The 24,252-nt window shown below is 40.9% G+C and overlaps 1 protein-coding gene and 1 non-coding gene across 2 annotated transcripts; both read left to right on the top strand.

Moving 5' to 3' along the window:
• Nucleotides 1-889: 889 nt before the first annotated feature.
• On the top strand, nucleotides 890-960 carry TRNAG-GCC (transfer RNA glycine (anticodon GCC)). Its single transcript has one exon. It is a non-coding gene; the product is annotated as a tRNA-Gly (tRNA).
• A 65-nt stretch (nucleotides 961-1,025) lies between these two features.
• On the top strand, nucleotides 1,026-23,971 carry CRCP (CGRP receptor component). Its single transcript, XM_058854604.1, has 7 exons — nucleotides 1,026-1,184; nucleotides 4,154-4,190; nucleotides 5,488-5,586; nucleotides 7,699-7,793; nucleotides 15,483-15,540; nucleotides 22,452-22,581; nucleotides 23,242-23,971. Exons 1-7 carry the CDS (start codon nucleotides 1,177-1,179, stop codon nucleotides 23,256-23,258), a joined length of 444 nt encoding a protein of 147 aa, XP_058710587.1. The 5' UTR covers nucleotides 1,026-1,176; the 3' UTR covers nucleotides 23,259-23,971.
• Nucleotides 23,972-24,252: the final 281 nt, after the last annotated feature.

The following is a 24,252-nucleotide window of genomic DNA, read 5'->3' as shown; positions in this document are numbered from 1 at the left end:
GCACTTCTATGATGTGGAGATGAAAGTTGCTGGAAAATTGGGAGCTGCTCCTTGCCTGCTGTCCTGGCACTGGAGACTGTTCCTGTTTGCCCATGTTAATCTGAATTTATCTAGGATTTGAAAGGAGAAGAAAAGGCTTAATTTTGTCGGGTTTAGTCACGGAGGAAAAGGTGGCTGGTGGGTTTTGTGCTGGAATTGCAAGGCAGAGGTTGTGGGCACAAGTTTGACCCACTCAGTTCCCTAAATCCCTAAAGGGCTTTTAAATCCCAGCTGCTAGCAAGAAAATAAATCCGTATAACACTCCTTAGGGAGTTACAGGTGCTGTATCTGCATATAACATTTTCCCTGAGAGATAATGCCAAAATTAAGGAATTAATTAAGGAATTATGGCATTTATAAATTATTATTGTATTATATTGTTATTATTGTATTATATTAGATAAACTAATTTTATTCATAAAGTAAGGACTTAAGGAATTAATATTTCCCTGGCCAGGTAATTTTCCTTGCTGCTGCCACTGGGAATTTCAGCTGTTTGCACTCATTGGAGTGTCACTGGTTTTATGGAGGATGAAAAGGGCTCATGGAAAATTTAACAGCACATGGTTTAGATGGGAAAGAGTCACGGCGACGGCAGGGAAAGACACGATGCTATGGATTTGATGGATGCGTGTATGGGTGCTTTAAAACACAACAGGAATATTACACAACTACTTCAGCCTCGCATATGGTTGAAGATTTGATTTGAAAGTACTTTCGCGGTACTGTTTTGCCTTTGTCACAGTTAACAGCGGCTGATTGCCAAGCTGGGTGATTTCAGACAGAAATTACACCATTTTCTGTCTGAATACGCAGAAAAGCTGCGACGGGGGAGAGCTCATCATCACTGGCATTGGTGGTTCAGTGGTAGAATTCTCGCCTGCCACGCGGGAGGCCCGGGTTCGATTCCCGGCCAATGCAGTCGATATTTTTCCTGTTTCGGTTTTGATTTTTTTTTTTTTTTTTTTCCCCTGAGTTCCTTATTTCTTCTTCCTTTTCCGCTTCCGTCGTGGCCGCCAAATCCTCCTTCAGCTCCACCGGGCCTCACCCCGCTGTTCCTCCGCCGTGTCCCGCCGGGCTGCGGCTGCCTGAGGGCGGCGGGAGGATCTGAGGGGAGGCCGCGCCGGAGAGGACAAGATGGAGGTGTAAGGAAGGGCCTGATGGGGGGAGCGCAGGGCGGGCCTCGGAGCTGCAGGGCATCTCTGTGGGGTTTTTGTGGGGTTTGTGTGGGGTTAATCTCTGTGGGGTTTGTGTGGGGTATATCTCTGCGGGGTTTCTGTGGGGTCAGTCTCTTTGGGGTTTCTGTGGGGTCAATCTCTGTGGGGTCAATCTCTGTGGGGTATATTTCTGTGGGGTATATTTCTGTGGGGTATATTTATGTGAGGTTTCTATGGGGGATATCTCTGTGGGGTGTGTGGGTCCATCCATGTCGGCCTGTGCATGAGGGCTGTGAGGGTACAGGAAATCCCTGAGGGGTTTATTGCCCTCAGCAGTGAGTTCTGGCAATGTTTGAGGAGTTTATTTTCTTTAAAACTCCTGCCGGACAAGCCGGACAAGGTGTTGCGGTGAAAGGCGGCCTCCTGTCCCCTCCTGTCCCATTCCTCTCTCCCTCAGGGAGACACAAAATGGGAATTTTTCATTTTTCCCGTGATCTTTGTGTAGGAGCTGGCAATGTTGGAGAAGGAAAAAACCTGAGGGGTTTGTGCCAGCCATTGCAAACATAATAACACAGTCGGAATTTTGTCTGGTTGTTATTTCAGGGCTGTTACACCAGGCTTTCTTACCGTGTGTTTCAGGCACAAAACTATAGGATTTGACCTATTTTGAAGTTCAAAATCTCACGAGTTCTATGGAGCTGATTAAATTTCTAGTTTTCATTTTAATTTCTTTAATGAGTAGGGGCACTCATGGGAGGTATCTCCTCCAAATCACTGAGCTCCTGCAGCCGTGTAATCCAGGGGTGCTTTATTATCATTAAATCTCTACTATGAGCATGAAAATCAAAAGTTGATTAAAAATATGAAACATCTGCTGAAGTACAGGTTTGTACGACAATCTTAATCTGAGTAGCAGCCTGCAGACAAATGAGCTGTTCAGGCTGTTGTACACTGAGAAAGATGCTTTTGATACCATTAATAAAAAAATCTGTCATGCTTCTTATACATCCACTGAGTTTTTTATTAATCTTCTTTTGCCTCCTGCCTGATTTGGAAGGGAAGCTTTGGAACTCTTCAAGTTCTTACTATGGATTTTTCTTAGCAGAATTATTCTGTATTTCTTACCAGAATTATCTGTTATTAGAAAAAATAATTCTCAGAAGTGTGTTTTAAATATACAATGCATTGAAAGCAGACTTAAAATAGGAAGTGTCAGTGATATTTGCAAAGATGTGATATTTTTTGATATATGCAGCCCTAGTTAAGAGTATTTCAGTTTAGACTAAAATTTGGGCAAATATTAACTATTTAAAGACTCTAAAAAAAGTTTGTATTTTTGGTTCTACCATGAAGATGTTTACCTTTCTGCTTACTCACATAAAAATTAAGCATAGTGTTGAGCTGACTGCTTTAAAATATACATTAGAGACCATTATTCAGAATTCCTTGTTTCCTGACTGTAAATTTGGTAGCTGTGAGTCAGGACTGAAGGAAATTTTATTTCTATTGCAAACGTTGATCACTTTATAATTTGGGTATTTCAACACAACAGAGGTGTTGAAGATTTGAGACTGACTAGTTGGCAGAAGTGAAAAAAAAAAAGAAAAGCATTTTTCTGAATGGCAAAGCTGATTGGAATGAAAAAGGAAAGCAGTTGTCTTAAATAATTTCATTCTTAACCTTTGATTCCGCAGCCTGATTTGCATGGCGATGTATTTATTTCATCCTCTTTCAGCCGAAGAATTCCATACGTAATTCTCGCTATAGAATGTCTTTGATCCACGGGGATTTCTGTAGGGCCCGGCTGAATGCAAACATTCTGAAGACTTGCATTTACCTCGCAACAAAAGCTATATATGGTTTGTAAAACATGAATGAAAAACTAATGCGTGCCTGAGCTCACTTGCTGAAGTTTCACTCGGGTCAGCGAAATGGAAGTTGAAGTTCATCTCAGCGTATTTTAGAAGGTCCTTTTCATTTAAAAACAATGCTAGAACCTGTGGAAGTTTGTGGATGCATTTACCATTTGAAAGTGATGAACGTGACAGTTCTATTCAGACGATTCGCGGTGCTTAACAACACATTGTACCTTTTTTGTTGTTTTTTTTTCTTTTTCCTAAGCTGCTGCACAGACCTGAGAAAGGCCTTTTTTTCCTTTTGTATGGAAACTTTCTGTTGTTGTGGCTGCTGACTGCTCAGCAGAATGTGTTGTTCAGGGAATAGAGGATGTTCTGGGGCAGTTTTTCTCCCTCGTTTTACTTTAAATATATAAATTTACAGTATCCAGGAGGAATAGAGGCACGATGGCTCTGCAGTCACCCTTGGATAAGGATTCTTGCTTAAGGGCACCGAGGAAGTGGAAAATGGGAAACCCAGCCTTGCCCTTCTAATGTAGGAACAGGCACTTAAAGATGGGAAGAATAAATAAAGAGCAAATGCAATAAATTGCTGGTTTTTTCACTCAGTACAACACGTAAAAATTAAAGCCCTATTTGTGTCTATACACACACACACATGTCCCTGGTACTAAAATACTCAGGGTGCTCTTGACTGATAAAGAAAATAGTGCATGTAATCTGAATTATTTTTCCCATCAGTCTTTATTTGAATAAAATCAGAGACTTTTTTTCCAAGGAAGAAGCAAAGCAATTTGGTTTGAGTGTGTGAAATTGTGTGAGTAAAATAGGGTGACTGAGTGACAGGCGTGTATTCTACAAGTGTATTATGATTTATGGGGCAAACTGTGCAAAATATACTCAAAATTTAAGTCATTTTGTATTGACAAGATGGAAAATATTCTCCAGAGATGGAAATTGTAGAATCACCAAAATAAAATGTCTTGGAGCTTTTTTTTTTTTTTTTAACTTTATGTTCTTTTAGTGTCTGTGACTGGGCAAAGAAAAGCTTCAAACAGTTTCATTTGGAACATAATTAATTGTTTTCATTTTTCCTTTTAGAAAAGATGCAAATGCCGCATTGCTGAGTAACTTTGAGGTAAGTTTGTCTTCATTCTGCTTTTAGAGCAGCAATTTCAAGCTGTCATCAGTCTCTTGTATAAATCTCTGGAAGCTGAAACCTGGTAGTGACAATCAGCAAAACCTGTGGGGGATGTACTCATCCTTGCATTTGGCTTGTTTTCAAGAAAAAAAGCTTTTTAAAGAAGATTTGGAAATGGTTTTGCTAGTAGTGGGTACTGTAGTATTGTTTGGTCTTGAGATTATTCTGAAGTGGGTATTTTTCTCTCTCATTTTAAGGGGGTTAGAAAGAAATGTTGTGTTCTTGATGGTTTAATTTAAGCCAGGTAATGGAAATATTTTGCTTTGCTGATTAATATAATTCTTGAAACAGTTTTAATAACCCAAGTGGCTTTGTTTGTGTTATTGTATTGCTGGAGCTGCTTTTTATTGCAGCTGTTTCATTCTGTTCTGAAATTAATCTTGAAGTGTTTTATCCTGAGCTGCATCTGTCTGCAAACAGCAGAGCAGGAATCTTGTGAGTGTTAATGAGGCATCTGGAAAGAGCTCTCTTACATTTCCTCTGAGAAACAGATGATATCATCTCAGCCAAACTGGTGTTCAGTGCCTGGCTGTTAAAAATGTGAAAAAAATAGCAAATATTATTTTTAAAAGTACTGATACCCCTCCAACTCCTGATAGCTTTCCATTTGCTCCTCTCCCCAGTTGCAGTTCCACTGGCAGAGCTGACATTCTGTGAATTGAAGTGATGCTTTGCACACAAAGATGTTCCATCCCTGCAGCTCTTTTGTGAGCTTGTTGTCCTTTTGTGTTTGTTGTCAAAGTTCACAGCCTGAGTCTGAGATTTCAGCACTGACAAGTGTTCCTTTTCCATAGAAGTGTGAAGTAATTGAGGGCTTGTAGCTGATTATGTTCATATCTCTCACTGTCTAGAAATGCTTGGTTTCTTATTTCTCTGGACTTGTCAGTTCATAATTCCCTGAGCTGGATCTTGAGTGAAGCCAGGTAAAAATGAGGGAATGAGCAGTGAGAAGTGACTCTGGATATACTGCAAATCCTGAAGCAAAACATCTGAAAAAGTTCCATTCATCTGTTTAAAATAGTCACAGCTTTTAAAAAACAATTTATACCCTTACTCATCACTCCGGGGCCAAAACATTTCTCATTTCAGTTGCTGGTCCATCCACCAAAACAGCCACACATTTTTTGTTGTTTGGCTGATAGGATTTTTCCTGTTCATTTATGATTTGCTGTTGTAATACTTTTAGGTAAAAATACTCTCAGATGCTCTAAACCACTTTATTTTTTATCTTTAGGTGTACCAGTTACTTACTGATCTCAAGCAGCAGCGTAAAGAGAGTGGCAAAACCAAGCAGAGCTCTGGGCAGCAGAATCTGAACACAATCATGTATGAGGTGAGCAGCACTGGCAAAGCCCAGTTAGCTCAATCTGCAATAATTCACATCTTTAGGGTTGTGGATTAATAATTTGGTATCAAATATCCCCTAATTCAAACCATAATAAAATGTTCTATCTGCCACTTTTCTGTGGTCAGGTTATAGGGTAACTGTGCTGTCAGGGCAGAGTTAGGCAGCTGCTGTTCTTAAAATCTATAAAAAACTTTCCAAATTTCAAGCCCCCTCGTTTTCAACTGTTTACTGTTGTTAGGATTTTTTTTTTTTTATTTTAATTCTGAGTATTCCATCCTTTTGAGACACAGGGCAGAGCTCACTATCATCTGACAAATTCATGATATCACCTAATGTGATAATTAAGATGATGATTTCAAAGGTGAGGCACAGATTACATGATTTTATATTAACAAATTAATAATTCCCAGCCAAAACAGATAATTTTAATTGGTTTTTGATCTAAAGAAAAGCCAAACCACATGTACAGATATCATCACTTGGATGCCAGGTCGGGAATAAACATTTCATCCCTTGCTGGGAAGGAATTCTAAAATCTTATAATATAAATACCAACATTTATAATAAATTAGCAACTTCCCAAGAGCCTTGCAGTGAGACCCATTGTGTGTGTGCTGCAGAATTGGGGACTGACAGGCAGCTTTGCTTGCATGAGTAATTCTGTTGAGCACTGAAACGACTCATGTGGATAAGATCTGGCCTGGGCTTTGGTTTTGTTTTAGTTCTGGCTTTGTTTGAAAAAGATACAGAGGTTGTAATTCCTAAGCCTTGCATTCAACAAAATAGGGGCTTACCAAAAATGGGAATTAAATCTTTATGGAGACTGACAGTCTCTTCCTGCACCTCTGGGAAAACAGCTGAGGAAGATCCTGTAAGTAAATTTTATCAGGATGCACCTGAAATCTTGAATTGCTTTGTTATTCCATATGTTAAATACCTATAGGATGCTTGGGGGTGTAGGTGGTATAAATATTGGGTGTATTTTCTGTGTTTGACTGAAAGGAAAGCAGAATTTGATTTTACAGGGTTGGATTTCTTCACAAGCTCCCTGCAGACTCAGATCCATTGGCACTGGAGTAACTCCAAAGGAGCTTTGTTTTTCTGTGTATTTGGCTTTTTCATTGATTTGAAATAGCCAAAAAAAGATGAACCCGGGAGAAAAATTACTCCTGTGAAATAATTACATTACTTGACAATATAATAATTTTCTTTCAATCACTGGTGGTGAATAACAGCTTCATTTTATCTGGAAAGGTCAGACAGGGCTTAAAGAAAGGAATAATAAATTATAATTATTTCCAGCTCTTCATTTTGGGGTTTAATTCAAGTAACAAGAAATATTTAGAATATATTAAGTCACTTTCAGTGAAAAGTCAGCTGTGAACTGGAATTTTTGTGGGGTTTTCTTATCAACAAATTGGTTTTTTATTCGTGTCAGATTACTCTGTAATGTAATTCCATTATCCACCTGTTCAGTGTTGTTATTTTAAATAAAGCAAGTAAATTAAACATCTCCTGTCAAATTCAGTTGAGGTTGGTGGGTGTTATATGGAAAAAAACTGATCAAAGTTTAATTGTCTCAATTAATATTTAACAGCAAAATATCCTTGTAGATTCCATAACAAGCCACTTAATCTGCTTCTATCAACTTTAAATTGCAAAAAATGCAGGTAAAGAATAAAAACAATGCTAGATTAGAGAACTTAAAGAGGGATTTCTGGGCTGGCAGTGAGAATATTCCTGGCACTGAGCTCATGAAAACTTGGTTTTAAGGATAAATTCAACTTTCCTGTGTGCTTTTAAAAGACAAAAACCAAGCAAAGAGCAAACCAAGGTAGCAAATGTCTGTCACAAACAGCAAGAGGGCGTTTTTTAGCAGTCAGAGCTAAAACTCAGTCCTTTCCTGTACTCTTCAACTTGCAGTTTTGGTCTTTGAACAGCTCAGATAAAGTTTATTTCCAAACCTGAATTGATTTTCCAGTTTTTCTCAGGACTGAGGAGACTTTTCAGACCACTTGTTCCATACACAACTGGTAAAACAAGTATTAAGTGTGAAATAATAGAAAATAATAGATGTTTTCTTTCTGTCCCTTGCAGACGCTGAAGTACATTTCAAAAACACCCTGCAAGTACCAGAGTCCTGAGACTGTCAGGGAGTTCCTGGTAGCAATGAAAGACCATAAATTAACCAAGTAAGTAATTAACTCCTGTGCATTTGAACAGCAGTGAAAACTAAATTAATGCTGAAAAATTATCTCTGTGGACAGAGTGATGATCTGAAGAGTGGAGTTTAAGTATTTTCTGCTATTATTTAAATGCTCAGAGAAACATCTTTTCCTTCACTCATGGGTGAGTATTTCCAGCTTCTCTTTATGTGCACTTTGTCCAGGATCTCTGAGATCTACATTTCAGTTATTTAAATATTGTATCAACCAAGCTTCCCTCCTCCCCCAGCAATTTCCAGTGAAGCTGAACATCCAGTTGCTATTTTGGGAAGTTCTGCCTGGAAAAGAAAATATTTCCTTTGCAATTCCAAGACTCCCAGGGCTTTTTTCCTCTTTGGCAGAGCTGTGAGTGCCTGTTCTTGAGGCACATAATCCTCTTGGAGCTCTGCAGAGTGGGAGTGAAGCCTGATGTAAATAGAAATGAAATCAGCTGGCCACTTGCTTGGATAGCTCAGATCACTTATTTGACTTCTAAAACAGAAAAAAAGCTGATATTTAGATGCTTCTAAGTGGCTCCTCCTTCACTTCTGAGGAGTTTATGCTGGATAGACACTGAGTGTGTTTTTATTCCCTGCTGGAAGGACTCCCAAGGAGTTCATCCTCTGGGAAAGAGGCTTTTCATTCATTTGGCTGTGCCACAAAACACACAGTGAGAGCTCTGGAGTTCTGCTGGGCAAGTTTTTATCTTGTCCAGAGCAGGGAAATCAGATTGTCAGCTTTCTGTTAGACTTTCAGTGCCCCCTCTCTACAGACAGGCACACCCAGCACAGCAGCAGCTCTGCACAAAGGGATGCTCTGCTCCTTGGGAATTCTGTCCTGGAATTGTGCTTGGTCTCAGTAAGTCAGTGTTTGACCCTCCTGTAGCTCATTTTATACAGCAGGATACTCATTTATGTATCCTAATTATTTTCTGGAGGTATTGAAGCACGGAGAAAAGAAAATACTCTGCAATAAAAATACTAGAGGTGTAAAGAGGTGGTAATATGGCACTGAGAGGGTCTTAAAATTGGCAGCAAACATTTCTTGAGTAGTAGTGAGCATCCTTCCCTTCTGGTAATGTAAAACAGCCCTTTCTGAAGAGAAATAAGCTTTGCTGGCTGTGCAGGGCAGCAGTTTAGGAAGAGCCAGCAGAAGGATGTAGCACAGCAAAAAGGCAGAGTAGGATTTTTCAGAGTAAAAGGAACTGAATGATGTTAGTGTAAAACTCCCATTAAAAATCAAAGAGTTTGTTTATTTTAATTTAAAGCTCATTTCTAAACTTCTTTCAGGTAGAATTTGACCAGGACTTGAGGGTTTACTCTTAGTGTTTCCACTTTAGGTACCTTGACTGCAACTGTTCCCCTGGATGGGATCTGCAAGAGTGAAATACTGAACAATTTAAGTTAAAACAGAGAAACTTCCCACTGCAGATTCTCTGTCTCCTACAGTGCTGAGCACTTTTGTAGAAGGTCTGCCCAAATATTCATCTTCCCACCCCTGCTTGTTCAGTAAGCTGGAAAGGTTGGAGTAGTTACAAGCTTTAAGTGAGATTTTGGACTGTTTAATTTTTAACGGATGCTCTGAGGTGCATTTGGGGTTAGGTATCATCCTGTGTGTCCTTCTCCTGGGGCAGTGAAGCAAGGGAATTACTCCCAAATCATTTCTTGTGCATAGTGGCAGCAGGAGGAGAGTGAAGAGCCAGCCAGTGCTGTAGGTGACAAATTCACCCTGTCAGAATTCAGATTTGTTCTGTGAGCCTCCTGCACAACTTTTAATTTTTTAATCCCTCCCTTATCTGGTAAGGAACTTCCCAACTCTGCCACATGCTTTACAGGATAAAACCCAGAGTTGTTTTGTGTGTGATCCTGGCACTTCTTTTTTATGGTCTTTTCCATGCAGCCACTTGAAGCCAGAAGTGTCAGGGCCCATCTGGCATCCCCTTCACCCCAAACCACAGGGAGCACGGGGTGCAATTACTCTTTAAGGCACTTCATGTTAAACCACTTAAACCAGCAATGCCTCCAAGGCAGTTTGGAGCTACCTTTTGGTTCCTAACCAAGGTTATTTCAGCACTGCTTCTCTTGTTAAATGAAAAGGCTTTGATGGTTTCCATTCTGTGGGATGGAGGTGGTGTTCAGGGATTTCATTTCCAGCTGTCTGCCAGAGAGCTTCTTTCCCTTGGAGATGCCTGCAGTGTTTGCTCTTCCAGGACCTTGCTTGCGTGATGCCTGTAATGACCTTTCCTCCCACCAAGAGTAATGAGCTCCAGACTCTTTGCTGCTTCCTTTCTGGGTAAGGCACCCCAAAATGTGCTGGCTTAGCTGGTCAGACACTGTCTGTGCTGATAATAGCTCTCTGAAGTGGCTGATTACATTTAAGATATATTTGTGTTAATTGGGGTCTGCCCTCTGACAATTCAGTCTGGTTTTAGGGTCAGCAACACCCCATCAGCCCAGACTGCTTCCCTTGGAATTCCTGTCATGACTCCACCTCTAATCAGAGGGGAAAGAATTAAGCAGCGTGTTCATGGTCTTAATTAGGCTCAGCCTATTTCCTAATACAAGGACTTTGAAGATCAGGATTTGCAGCCCTGCCTTGGGATGTGACATTCCCTGCTCAGGCTGTGATTGCTGCCCTCAGCGCTAGGCTGTGCTCGTGGATGGGAGAATCCTCAGCTGGGAAGGGAGAGCAGCCAGGGAAACACCGGGAATTGAGGCACAGCAGAGTTTGAATCAAGGGAATTCTTATTTTTCCTTCCAAACCCTGCAGGATGTCAGGCTGCACGTGATGTCTCTGCTCCAGTGAGAGAGCTGATAATATAATTCTGGCAAATTCTGCAGTTCCTGGAAAATCACCTCACCTCCTTCTGTTACCACTGATTTTTGCTGCTCAAAATACCAGGTTAATAGACCAGCATCCATTTTGTGATGGATTTGTCTCATTGGTCTCAGATTAGTGTTACAGACACAAAAAACAGCTTCCTAAAAGGCAGATTTTAAAAATACCACTGTGTGCAAACAAATATTCCAGAGTCATTTCAGAAAGCTGCTTTGCTAAATGGAGAAAATTCAAAGCCAGATATTTCACTGACATAGTTAAGCTGTGGTAAAACAGTTTTTCCCATAGTTTTTAATCATTACTTTGGTAAAATACAAACTGTAGAACTGAGATTTTTTAAAAACTAAAGCTCTGAACCCACATAATGAGATTTATTATTACCTTGTTGAGGCCTCAAGCTTTGGCTGAAGCTCCAGTTCAGTGAGCCATGTTGTACTTGGAAATAGAGTTTGCCACTAGCAGCTAATTTTCCAGTTTTAGTGCTGGAATGGCTTCATATTTGTAAGGTATAGTGAACTGCACTGCATGAAAAGCTCATTTATTGAGCTGCAGCTCTATAATTATGGTTCAATTAAAACTGGCTCTTCTTGTGCTTCTTCCTGTTACTGATAGCCTATCTTGGATCTAATTGTGGGATAATCACATTTCCAATCACTGCATGTTATTATAATTTTTTAAAAGAACTGGTCATGAACATTCCCCTTTTTGTCTTTAAATCAACACAGTCAAGGAAGTGTTGAGCTGAAAATCTTCAGTACTTCTAGAAAGTATTTTCCCTCGTGACTGCCAAAAATGACAACAGATACAAACCTCTGCAATATTAAAGGCTGAAGGATTTGCTTTGTGATTTTTGTCTCCTCCAGAGCTTTCAAAGTGAATATTCAACAGCAAGTCAGGATCGTGCCCATTGAACAACAGCATCATTTAAGAGATTTTAAAAAGATCATTCTCAGCTTTTCCAGTGGGAATCCCTGTGGAGACTCACAGCACTCACTGGGGCTGTGATTTCCCACTTTGGGGGAATCCTCCCTCAGCCAGCCCCTGTGCTCAGGATTCAGTCATTAAGAGTTGCCATGGTTGATTGAGGACCATGGGATTTATATTTCCAGCAGGAATAAAACCCCTGGTTGTGTGTCCAGCTGTTACTTCATGGTTTTCCTAGCAACTCTCAAACAATCCATTCTTGAAGATATATTTGCTTTCTGCTCAGGCACAGATGTTTGAAGGGGTTTTTTAGCTCTCTGTGCTGGATCTTGGCACTGTTTTCACCTTACCCAGTCCTCTTGCTGGAAAAGCAGTCTGGGAGTTCAGCAGATTGAAAAAAAAAAAAAAAAGGCAATAGCAGCACACTCAGGAGATTTTGGTTAAAATATCAGAAATGGCAGAAAATTATGCATTTTTTCTGAATTTCCATAAGAGCATGGAAGTATTTGTATTATTTTTTAGAATGGATGTATCAATGTAGGGATGTGCTGTCCATTCTGTCTGTGATCTTGAACATGACTCAGAGGTGGTTTTTGTCTTGTAGAAATGTTTTTTTGGATTTTTAGGTTGGAACTCAACATCTTCACCTCCTCCAACACTCTCACCTCACACAGACCTCAGACCCATTTTCCTCCCCGTAACTGCACAGGTTTTTGTCCCCTGCAGTCTGAGCTTTGTGTGTGTCCCCAGACCCACTCCAGAGCATTTTTCCATCCTGGAAAAGCTGCTCCTGGCTCCAGCTGAGTTCCAGAGCTGCAGGATGTGGGCTGAGGCTCAGCCCCACAGCAGGAATTGCCATTTGGGGATTTCTCAGCAGGCAGGTCCTGTACAAGTCTGCAGCACGGCCCATTAACTCTGATTAGTAGAATCTTGCTTTTATGTGAGAAAATTGCTTTCAACTGTCACTCATCTTTTGTATGGATTCTCCTCTTGAATGAGCAGCTTTCGTGTTCCAAACTGTTACTAAAATCCAGGCAGAGCAGGGAAAGTGCAGATGCTGAAGTTTGAGGGCAATGAAGCTGAAAATGTTCTTCACCTTCTGTTTGGATGAATGGGACAGTTCCCTTTTTTATTTAACGAGCATCAGTGTGCCATGCATGCTGTAGAAAGTGTAAAGATGAATTCATGGGAGCTGGAAAAAGTTAATTTTACTTTTTAGATTTAATGGAGCGTGAGCTTAGGTCTGTGCCCAAGCCAAACACTGCAGTCAGGGCTGATCCTAATGCATGGTTGCCTTACTTAAAGCTAATCTCTGATGAAATTGTGGTTATTCAGGTTTTAATCTGTGTGTGTGCTGTCAGAAAATTCCAGGTACACAGAGAGCCTGATCCCAGCAGTCAGTTTTTGGGATCAGACACAGAGCCTGGTCCCAGCAGTCAACTTTTGGGATCAGTGTTAAAAAGGTGAAGTGGGTACTGAGCTCTCACTCAGTCCTCTGCCCTCTGCTGCTGCTGAGGGCTGAGCAATCCAGCTTCCTATTAAATGAAATTTGGAGACTTTTTGGGAGTGTTTGTTTCATTGCTTACCTCATAATTACATATTACCATGACTAAAGATCGTTATGTTGGGGTGTTAATTAGTGCTCACGCTGCACAAGCAGCTCAAGATGAAATATGGCATTTATACAGCTTTGGGGATTTTTTTTGTACCCTGCTGCTCGTTCCTTTGTGTTGTTCACCATCATTTTCCAGTAGGGAGCTTTGCTGATCAAAACCAGCCATGAAATCCTTCAGATTACACATCTGAATATGTTAATCACTTGTAAGTTCTCTCTCATTCTTCTGTACACATTTTTTAAAACTGCAAATACCCTGAAATGATGCTTTTAGGATCTGTTTGGCCTGACTGTAAAATTTCTGTCTATCCCTAATGAGTTGGAGTGATGTTCATGGTTTATAAGCAAAAAGTCTTGGAGAGGCAACCTTTTTTTTTTGTGCCCTCTGTTTCTTCAGGAAACATGAGCAGTTGCACTAATTGATTGTTTTAGTCACAATGTGTAATTGGTGTTAATTTATTTCTGCTTTCTGCTGTGCCAATAATCTTCCTGTGATAAACACAGCTCTACCTGCTTGAACATAGCTCTGGGTAAATCAGGTTTGCATTCTTCAGCTCAGGCATGAAATGGCTTTTGCTGTTTGATCCTCTTCATTTGGCGCTGGAGTTTTGCTGGCAAGGAATTTCAAGGATATTAGTTTGAAAAGAAGATGAGGAAATTTATTTAATAAAAGTAAAATAATGTGCTTTGTGAGGAGGAGTGGTGGAGCTGGAGGATTGGGATGTGTCTTGCTGCAAAGAAGAAAGAGTTGTTTGAGAAGGCTCTGATCTCAGAAGTGGCATGTGAGAGAAACTTGGGTAAAACATGAATTCATCACAGTCTGTCCTTGTAAGTAGGGCTGGGGGAGGAGGAGGAGGGAGGTTTTTACAAGGAGGATCCTCAGAGAAGCTGTTGGAGAGCTCTGGAAACTGAGGCACCAACCCTTGCTTGGCCAGGGAGCAAAGCGAAGACCCCTGAAAGCACCAGCTCTGTGCCTCCATCAGGCACCAAAGCAGGGAATTTCCCAGCTCTGGAGGAAAAATCTATCCAGAATCCAGCTGAATTGGCCAGATTTTTATAGAGTAAAGATATTATTTCATATTCTTTCCCCAGCTCTGCGTGGCAGTGCTGCCTTTAGCTCCCCTTTTACACAAGTGAGTTTTATCTCTCATTGATTCCTTAAATCCCCTGCTTTCCATGTAAAGGATTTGAGTGCTCATCTCTGTCATTATTTCCTGGTTTTTGTGGCAGTGGTAGATGGCAGCAGTTACAAACACCTCATCTTTCTGCCAGTAAAGTGCTCTGAGTTCAGAGCAAAATCCAGGCACACTCTCCATAGCCTCATGTTGGAAACACCAAATAGATTTGAGTGATTAACATGGGGGAAAAAAAAAAAAAGGTGTGCTCCCTGCTTCCCATCACCAGTGGAAACTTATTTTGGCTCTCCAAAAGCAAAGCAAACTAATAATGAATAAATAAATAGGAGGATTTCCTGGAGCTTTCTGTTAGGAATTGCTAAGATCTCATAAATGCTGTATTGAAAATTTACAAGCTTTTCTTCTGAAGCAGAAAGTGATGATTAAAATAGACATTTTAGCTGGATCATCCAGCAGCCAGTGGCAGAGGCCATTTGAAATGAAATTATATCTCTGAGGTATCTCCAGACACACAGAAATTGTCGGTTGTAAACATGGAGTGATGTGTGTTCTCTTAAAAGCTGTGAGGTTTCCTTTCTAAAAAACCCCCATGGGAAAACCCTCCAGAATCAGTTTAAATATGCTTTAAACCCTCCAGAATCCATTTAAATACACTTTAAAGATGCCCTATAAATAGTAATAAAAAAGATTTGTTTTTTTTCAAATTGTAGTTCCCTGCTGGAACTTTGTATGTGCAATGAGCTAAAAGGATAAACAAGTTGCTGCCATTTGATGGGATTGTAACTCCTTAGGTATGAAAATTGTTCTTGTGGTTGTGTGTTCATAGCAGAAGTTTTTGATCTCTGGTGAGTTGTTTAACATTTCTGTGCAGCTTTAACAAAGCAGCAGTTAATTAATGCTTGCAAAGTAATGATCTAAGGGTCTCTGCTTGCCACCTTGGGCTAGAGGTGCCAACAGCAGCGTAGCTGAACACAGGACAGCCCCCAAATCATTAAAATACCCAAATGATGGCCCTTCAGCCACACTGCAAACCCAGCCAGCATTATTCCTGGCAGTGACATTTCCTCCCTAAGATATCAGGAATGTGTTTGCATCACTGCAGGCATTGAGGGGATCCTCAAACCACCCAGTAATGTGGATTTTCTTACACTGTGCTTTTACCAGGGCAGAAAAGCTGCAGCTGCTGAACCACAGGCCTGTGACTGCAGTGGAAATCCAGCTGGTGAGTAACAATGCCTGGGCCTGTTCAAAGCTTAACTGGAAGCAGCTTTAACCTTGGAGATCAATTGAATAATTGCTTTCTCATGGGCCAGTGATTGAATGTATCCCTTTATGCACATTTTACATCTACAGGTTCAGATCCACTCAGCTTCCTGTCAGAGCCCTCTCAGACAGATTCTCCACCTCTGTTTGTTTCAGTGGCACACATTTAAAATGCCCAATGCAGTCATTAAAGGTGATTTATGAAAGTATTGCAAAAAAGAATGTATTTAATCTTTTTGCTGTGCAGCTCTGTGGTGGAATACTTTATTTTTTGACATCTTCCCTGGTTGTTTTAATGGCAGGGTTCCACTAAAATCAAAAATTCTAAAAAGAAATGAGCAGTAATGCAGGATGAAAAATGGGTATAAACTTTCTGATGGAAAGTAGCCATTGTCAGTCTAAGAATAATTCAGCTGTAAAGAGGGATTGTCACTAAATAGAAATAGATGCTTCTGTTCTCTCAAGCATCTCCTCAGGAGTACAAACCCCTGTGGTAATAAAGAGATTGTTATAGTCAGGATATGATTTCAATGAAGATCTCTTGCATTAAGAACATCTGTTTGCAATCTGCCCCTGGAACCAAGCTGAGGAGGAACAGGATCATATTTTGCTGCAAGAAAAGGGAAGGATTAAAGAGGGACCAGTAGGACTATTTTTCTTCTGTCACCAAGAGCAGAGATTAGGATGCTGAAGGCATCTCAGAAGAATGATTCCAGCTGAGGAATTAATGCTGTGTTCTGTGGCTGAGGAGATCAGTGTCCATCAGCAGCCCAAGCAGGAGCTTTAAGGCTTTAAGTTAGTCAGAAACCATGATTTGGAGCCTGTCTCACACCTTTGTTAGCTTCATGTGCTTAGACAGATTTATTTTATTACCATCTGCAGGCTTTTCTTCCCTTCTTTAAATGCTCTTTTGGGGCTCTCAGGTGACTGCTTAGCTTTGGCTCTTCCCTTCTGTCCTACCTGCTTCATTGTTACCCTACCTACTCATAAAATACTGAAAATAGTTCATTGTGTTTGAAGAAAATAAGAATTTGGGGCTTTTGTTAGAAGTCAGCTTTTTGTAGAGTGCCATATTTTAGATATTCCAAGTTTTGTAATGTCAAATAAAACTCATTGACACTCAGAGAACACAGACACAAGACTTGACTTCAGTATCAGTTCATTATTGATCCAAACCCTTCTCTAATGACCTAAAGCAACTTGTGAAAAGTTGAATATGAAAATTTAATTAAATTTTTATTTAAATTTTTATTTTAATTTTAAATTAAAACTTAATTTAATTTTTTAATATAAAAAATTAACATTTGTGGCTCAGCCTGAATTTGTATCTTTGTGGAAGTATTTGGGATGCAGTTACTCCAGTTCCTTTGTGATTCCCCTGTAATTCCCAGGGCACATTTTCCCAAAATCAGATTGCAGTGGTGTGAGTGTCCTGGATTCTTAACCCTGGGTCAGGTAATTCCTCCCCAGAGCTGCAGCACGTTTGGAAGTGCTTCAGTCAAAGCCTTTGGACTCAGGGGCTGCTGGGGAGCTGCAGGGTGGTGTTACTGAAATCCAGAGCTGGGAGAAGCAAGGAGATGATTTTGCTGTTCAATTGCTGACTTGGATCCTATTTTGGGTGAGGACAGAGGTTGCAGCAGTCACTGAACACACAAAATCTGCCTTTTCTGGGTGTAAAATAACACAGAGGTCACCCATGCACAGGTTCCCTGCAGGAAAGTCCTTTCCCTGCAGTGATGGATGAGACACAACCTGCTGAGAAGTGAATTTTGGCTCTAAAATGGCCTTGATTCTCTCCTCCCTGAATCAGAAGGAAATGCTGGGGAGAACTTCAGAGCAGTTCCTGGAATGGGGGCACATCAATCTTATTTTTCAGAAAGCTTTTAACAAAATGCCAGCCAAGTCCAAGCTGGCTCTCACTTGCTCAGTTTTGATGTCTCTAACTTTTACTCAGTGCAGTCTGACCACAGAATGGAATCTGATTTACCTGGCAGGCTCATGGGAGAGGATATTTATAATTATAATTACAGTTACTGCTGCTTTTTGCCTTTCCAACTTTTTAGTTTTTTACTCTCCCTCTACAAATTTCCTTATTTTTAGCTGTATGCAAACAGTAAATCCATTTCGATAAAATTCTTTTGGAGCTGAAAAGCAAATTTCTGTTGTGATATTTTGATCTTTTGTAAACCTTAATGCATAAATTGCTGCCATTGTTCATCTTTGCCTTTTCCAGCCTCTCTGCCAGGATTTCTTTTCCAACAACAGTAGCAACAAAAGCAGCGTGAAATTTAAATTCTTACCCCAGAGGGTAAAGCACTGTACACATTGCAGCTATCCTGACCTCCTGTTTTAATCTTTAACATATGTTGGGCCTGGCTCAGCGATTCCCAAAAGGAAGAAATAAAGTCAGGGATGTTCAGCTCACCATGAGAGTGGTTCAGCTTTACTTAATGCTGAAGGTGAAGCATCACCTTCTTGAGGAACAAACTGCTCCATGTTTTTCTCTCTGAGTGGAAAAGCAAATTTTAATTTTGTGCTTTTTAAAAATGTATTTCTACCTTGGAGAATTTCATACTAATGTGCATTACCAGGCTGGCACATTGTCTTTTATACTGGAAAATAATAATGAAAAAGTATTTTGGAGAATGAAAGATCTTAAGAGAGTTTCAACATTTTGTTTTCTCACCAGTGTATTTTGCTTTGCCCTTGGTTAATTATCTCTGAGAGACATTAATTCAATCATTCAATCTTTTACTTTATTTCTTTTTTTTTTTTTAATGTGCTTTTTTCCTATTAATGTGGTGGTGCTGAACAATTTCTAATCACTGCTCAAAGGAGGAAATAACAGTGATTTTCTCATCAAACATCTCCCTCCTCCACTGGAGTTAAATTATGTGCTTAATTGCTTTGGAAATGATCAGAGCCCTTATTTCCTTTATTACTGTACTTTACTGATTATTTTAAAGTCTAATTCTTAGCTTATTATTCCAATAAACAATGGCTTTTAACCCATAGGTTGTCCTGTGATGCTGAGAGAATTTCTCAGTTCTTTCAGAACTTCTTGGGGTTCATCAGTGTGGTTTTATTTATTTTTCATTCTTGATTTATTGTTATGTCTCAGGAGACTAAACCAAATAAACCTTAGCATTGAAAGCAGCACAGGGAGGAGAATGAAGTCTCGTAAATTCTGCTTTTATTTGGGTAAGCACAAAAGATAGGTATGGTTTGAATTAAGGGTGTTTGTCCTTGTTTCACCGAGTAAAAAAAGGAGTTCAGACAGTCCTGAGTGATTTTGTGCTTCCATTTGTCCATGGAACTATGAACATTGATTTGTACCTTAATTTATGAATAAACACTTTAATCCCTAGGATTATCTTCATGGGCTGGCTGTGAATGTCTGAGAATTAAATTTGAGCTGCAGGGGGAACGTGCTGCTTTTGGTTTGAGCTGGGAGAATTTTATGCCAATTAATTTATAAAGTTTTCCTGATTCCCTCTTTGATAAGATGTAGAGCATTGTGGAAATTAAATGGGAGCATTGCTGACTTGATGAATACATTGCAGTGGACATTGAATAACAAACTGCTCTAACTTGGGTGAAATAGAAATTATTAGTGAAGCCTGAGCTGAGTGAATTATCACATTTCACAGGTAACACACACTGGGTGTGTTTATGAATGACATTGATGTGCTGCAGCAATTTTTCCTAAACCCCTGGAGTTATTTTGGGGCAGCACAGCCTTGAATGCTGAAAAGCTGCAGTGAGAATTATTTATGACATCAGGGGGCTATTTAGGCATAAATTGTATTTCTGTCACACTGCCCACTTCTGCTCCTCACCCAAATCTCCAAATATTGAGGGCCAGCTGCACTTTGGTCAGAAATACCCCAAACTTTTCACATGGCATCATCTGAGAGGGGAAACTGTTCCCATTTGGGCTGGGTTGCACTGCCAACATCAACATCTGAGCTCATCCCCTCCCTTCAAACATTTGCATTTTTCTTTTCCTTACTATAAACTTTGCATTCCTGGCTGCTTATGGGCTCAGTCTGGCTCTTGAGCAGCTTCAGCCAGTGCAGGGCTTTTTGCTGGAGATTTTCTCCAAGATGGGCAAGATTGCTGCTGGAGAAGGAGGTACCTGAATCCAACTGGGGTTTTTTGCTTCTTAGGCTGCTTCTTGCACCTCATTTCTCTTCTCAGCACCAGATTTCGTAGTGCTCTCAGCATCAAAGGTATTTTGTCTTGCAGCTGTAAATCAGAAGGCTGTGAGAACATCTGCTGAATGTAGAATGAGCCTCTGAGTGACCTCCTGTTCCCCCTGAGATCTGTTTTCTTTTGGGACACTTTCATTTGCCTCTTTATCTGCGTGCTGTCTGTGCTTTATTTTTGAATTTTTCCTTTTGGCTTGTTGCTTTGCTGCTTCCTCACTGCTTATGTTTTCATAAGTCAGGCTCAGGCTGTTTTTTCTCTTCCTGAAAGAGTGAAAAAAATTGATTTTTACAGTTTGTGCTTTTGATCATTTGAAATCTCAAATAATATCACAACAAAATAATGCTGAAGCATCAACTTGACTAAGAAGCTGTCTGTCCATCCTGCTAAATGTTAATTTGTGTCTGTTGGTGAATCCTGGGAGCTGCTGGAAAGGCACCAAGAGGTGAATTTGCTGCAGCAGTTGAAGGAATTCCCACTTCCCTCTGGATCTGTCTGCAGAAGGGAATTTGGGAGCTCAGTGCAGGGTCTGGCATCTCTAAAAATGCTTTTCACAACATTTTAATGAGATACCAGAGCATCTGAAGCACCAGAGATGATTTTCTTTCATCAGCTTCGTGCTCAGCTGGGATTTCTGGGGCTGCCAGAGCACCCCCCAGAGCTGCTGTGCCTGTCCCTGCAGTTTGTCAGCCTCGTGCTGTGCCAGTAAAAATGACATCAGTGGGATTGTTCATACTGGGAGTTGGGGCATTACTCATTTGGAGTCACTGGGGAGCAGGGAAAAAAACCAGGGATTAGGATTCACGTGTTCTGCCTTAAAAATCAGGAGTTGGTACGAGCTGGTGCTGATCAGAAATCTCTGGTTTTCATTTGAGTTCTGATTTCATCAGAGCAAGCGCCAAAAGGAGAAAGTGGAGGGGAAAAATGGGAGAGGAGATACAGATATAGATAAAATTAAAATGGGAAGAGGTTTGGGCTTTATGTCATGCCATAAATCAAATCTAAACAAGGCCAATTTTTCTGAGGGATAGTAACAAATCTGGGAGACATTGGTTCAGTCATCCTACCTGGAGTGATCCAGGTGTCCAAAGCACCTGGGCTGGTTCTTTGTACAGCTCCTGCTCCTACAGCACCTACCCCATCTTGAAAATTCAGTGTAACAGTAGTGAATAACCCCATAATCCATGCTGAAAGCCAGGCTGATAATCCTCTGTGAAATTTAATAGCAAAGGTCATCTGGAGAGGAGTGATTTGTCAGCAGCATTGGCTCCAAGGAGTGGGTGGAGCAGATTTGATCATGGAATCAGCATCCCAGTATAGTTTGGGCTGGGAGAGACCTGAAAGAACATTTAGTTCCAGGGACATCTTCCACACTTTGTGGTGTGGTGCTGATGCTCCAAGGTGTGCTGAGATGGTTCCCTGTGGGAATTTCCTGGTAGGAATTGGCTGCCAGGGGTCCTCCCAGCCAGGGAAGGAGGATTTTGAGTGTGTTTGAGCACTGGCTGTGCAGTGGAGCAGCTGCTGGGAAGCAGAGCCAGGGCTGCTGTTCAAGGCAGCATCCTACAGTAGTTGTTGAGCTAACAGTGCCTGGGAAGTCACTCCACAGGGATTTTCATCCTTTGATGGGGATAGTCCCCAGAAAGTCATTTACAAATGGAAATTCACTGTCTGCCTTTTGTGGAGGAGTGGATTCTCCGTGTGTGTGCAGATCTGTGGATGATCCTGATGAAAGATGATCAGATTGTGCAAAGAGGGCTCCGAGGACTCTGAAGAACAGAAATGAATTGAACATCCCACTCTGCTTTTCAGAAGAGCTGGCAATTTACAGCCAGAGCTGATTAAACCTGCATTGACTCAGAACCATCATTAATATAAATCACTCCTCTTCAAAGGCCATTTTCAAGGACTTGGTGTAAAAAAAAAGAAAACTCAAACCCCACAATCCTAATTGGTTTCATTTGTGTTTGAAGAGTTCTTCTGACTTGCTTTTCCAGTCCTCTGACAAGCTTCTTTTCCTTTTAACAGCTGTCTATAAATTCGGGCAGTTGTTTTACTGGTGGCAATGATATAAAAGCTGCTGCAGCTCCACAGTGGGAGTAGGTCCCTAATTAATCTCATGGAATCATGGAGTTGATTCATGGCAGTGTTTTTGATGTTGCTCAGAGCTTTTAAATGTCTTTATATACTGAAATCTCCCCATCCAAGCAAATTCCAGTGGAGTACAGCTGCAGTAGGATGAGGTGGTTTCTTTTATGTAGGTGCTGGATGAGATGCCAAGATCCAGGGAATCCCTCTCAGGATATCCCATGAAAACACAGAAACTTGGGAAAAAGGTCAGGAAGGTGGGGCTGTATTTGAGCTAAAGTAAAAGCTTGTCTCAGGACACGGAGAGAGGCTTTAGGATAAACCAGGCTGTTCCCAGGGTGGTGTTTTCCTTGCTGTAAGGAGAGCAGGATCTCATTACACAGTGCCAATTGTCGTGGTGAACAATGGACTTCTTTCTTTTTTGTCAAAATATTCCAAGAGTTCTGCTTTGTAAAATGCTTTTGTGATGAGCTCAGGCTGTGTCTTGACAAAGTCTTCCCCGCTGAGCTGAGTCCTCTCTGAGGGAGGAAGTGTGGATTTAATGATGCCAGTGGGGTTTTTTTTTTTGACCTGCAGATGGTGGAAGAAAGCGAGGAGAGGCTGACAGAGGAGCAGATCGAGTCCCTCCTCCAGACAGTCACCAACATCCTGCCAGGAGATCCAGAGGAGCAGCAGAGAGACTCAGCAATGGCAACAGAAGACAAAGGTGACCAGGCATAGGAGGCAGCACTTGCAGAAGAGAGCCAGCTGCTGTTAGTCTGGGGTTGATACCAGCTCAATCCTGTATTGGACATAACTGTAAAATATATTCAATTTTTTATGATTTGGACGTGATGAGGGAACCAATTGTTCACAAGCAAGCAGGGAAAAGGACACTATTGTTTGGGTGTTTTGTCATAAATGGGGGTGGCAGCGCCAGAGTTCGCAGTGGAGCAGCCTGAGGAGTGCTGGGGCTCAGCATCTGTGGGGATTTTTCCATTCCTCACAGAATCAGCACAGCAGTGCTGCAATGAGAATTCCTTTCAGAAGCTTTGGAGTTGCCCAAGTGGCTTCCAGGGCAGTGCAAAGCCAATTCTGGGACTGTTTGCAGAGCAGGACACGGGCAGGGATGTACAGGAACTCCTTGGGGTCTGGCCATGCACTCCCAAATCTTGGCATCATGGAATTGAGAGGATCTGTGGGAGGGCAACTCAAGGATGTCTGATAGTCCCTTCTAAATAAAAGAGATCCAGATTCAGCAAATTGCACTGAAACCAGGCAGCTGGGGGGGGTTGAAGCTGTGAAATCAAAGCTGTGAGTGCCCAAACAGCAGAATATTGAGGTGTCTTTTTGCCCTCTGAACATTTATTCCAATATTTACTCACAGATGAGGCACTCCTGTGATGGAGGAATAAATGAGGCAACATTGAGCTCTTGATCTGGTTTGGAAAAATGAGAGTCAGGCCTGGATGGAGCAGAATTTCCTGAGCTTTTTTGTCTGATTAAGGATTTCAGGATCAAGTATTTAATGCTGAAAGCCTTTGTGATTATAATAAATCATTTGTGTGTGAATATCCACACAAATTCAGCCACTGGTTTAAATTGTGGCTGCAGACCATTCTTTTGTAATTATTATGATGTACTGGAAATAGAAATAAAATTTTAAGTACATCCTGGGTGTTTTGTGACTTACAGATGAGATCAAATCACAATATCTGACTCTTTTTTTCCCCCCCTTCAGCTCTGTCATGGGTTTATTTTGTGTTTTTATGCAGAGAATTTATGCTTTAAGAGCTTCAGTTGGGCAGTGTATGAAAGGGACTGATAAATTTTAGTGTCTGGGGGATTTGTCATATTCGTTTCCATGGTATTTAAGCTTCTTTGACGCTTGGAGAGGAAAGAAAATTATTGGGAAGATGTATTTGTCACCTCTTAAAGATAGTTTATCATACATTAAATGCCTTCCAAGTCTGGAGACTAAAGGTACATTTAGGCTGGGTTTGTTTAGTGTTGGATAGGGAAAGCCCTTGATGGGTTTGTGATACATCAATGTATATTTTTCCCTCCAAAGGGGAAAGAAAATGAGAGATAAGTGGATCACAGTAGGGAAAGACACACAATTAATTTTAAAATTAATATTTTTATTCACATCAGCCACTGATGTTGTTTGACAGGCTGCAGCCTTGGGCTGCAAGTGTTTACATTTTGATCTGCCCTTTCCTAAAATGAAGTTATTGAGATTTGTTCTGAACATATCAAAAGCAGCTGGAAGCAGACTGTAAATATCTTCAGCCAACAACTCAACAGATCCCTGCAGTTGGATGTTCCATCTTGGGAATTGATTTGTGGCTGGGATGGATTTTTGCCAGCAGCTGTGTTGTTGTGGGGTGCTGTACAG

The sequence above is a fragment of the Poecile atricapillus genome, chromosome 21, assembly GCF_030490865.1.
Source record: "Poecile atricapillus isolate bPoeAtr1 chromosome 21, bPoeAtr1.hap1, whole genome shotgun sequence".
NCBI lineage: Eukaryota > Metazoa > Chordata > Aves > Passeriformes > Paridae > Poecile > Poecile atricapillus.
Note: the sequence above shows the minus strand (reverse complement) of the source record. Positions and strands in the feature narration are given on the sequence as shown.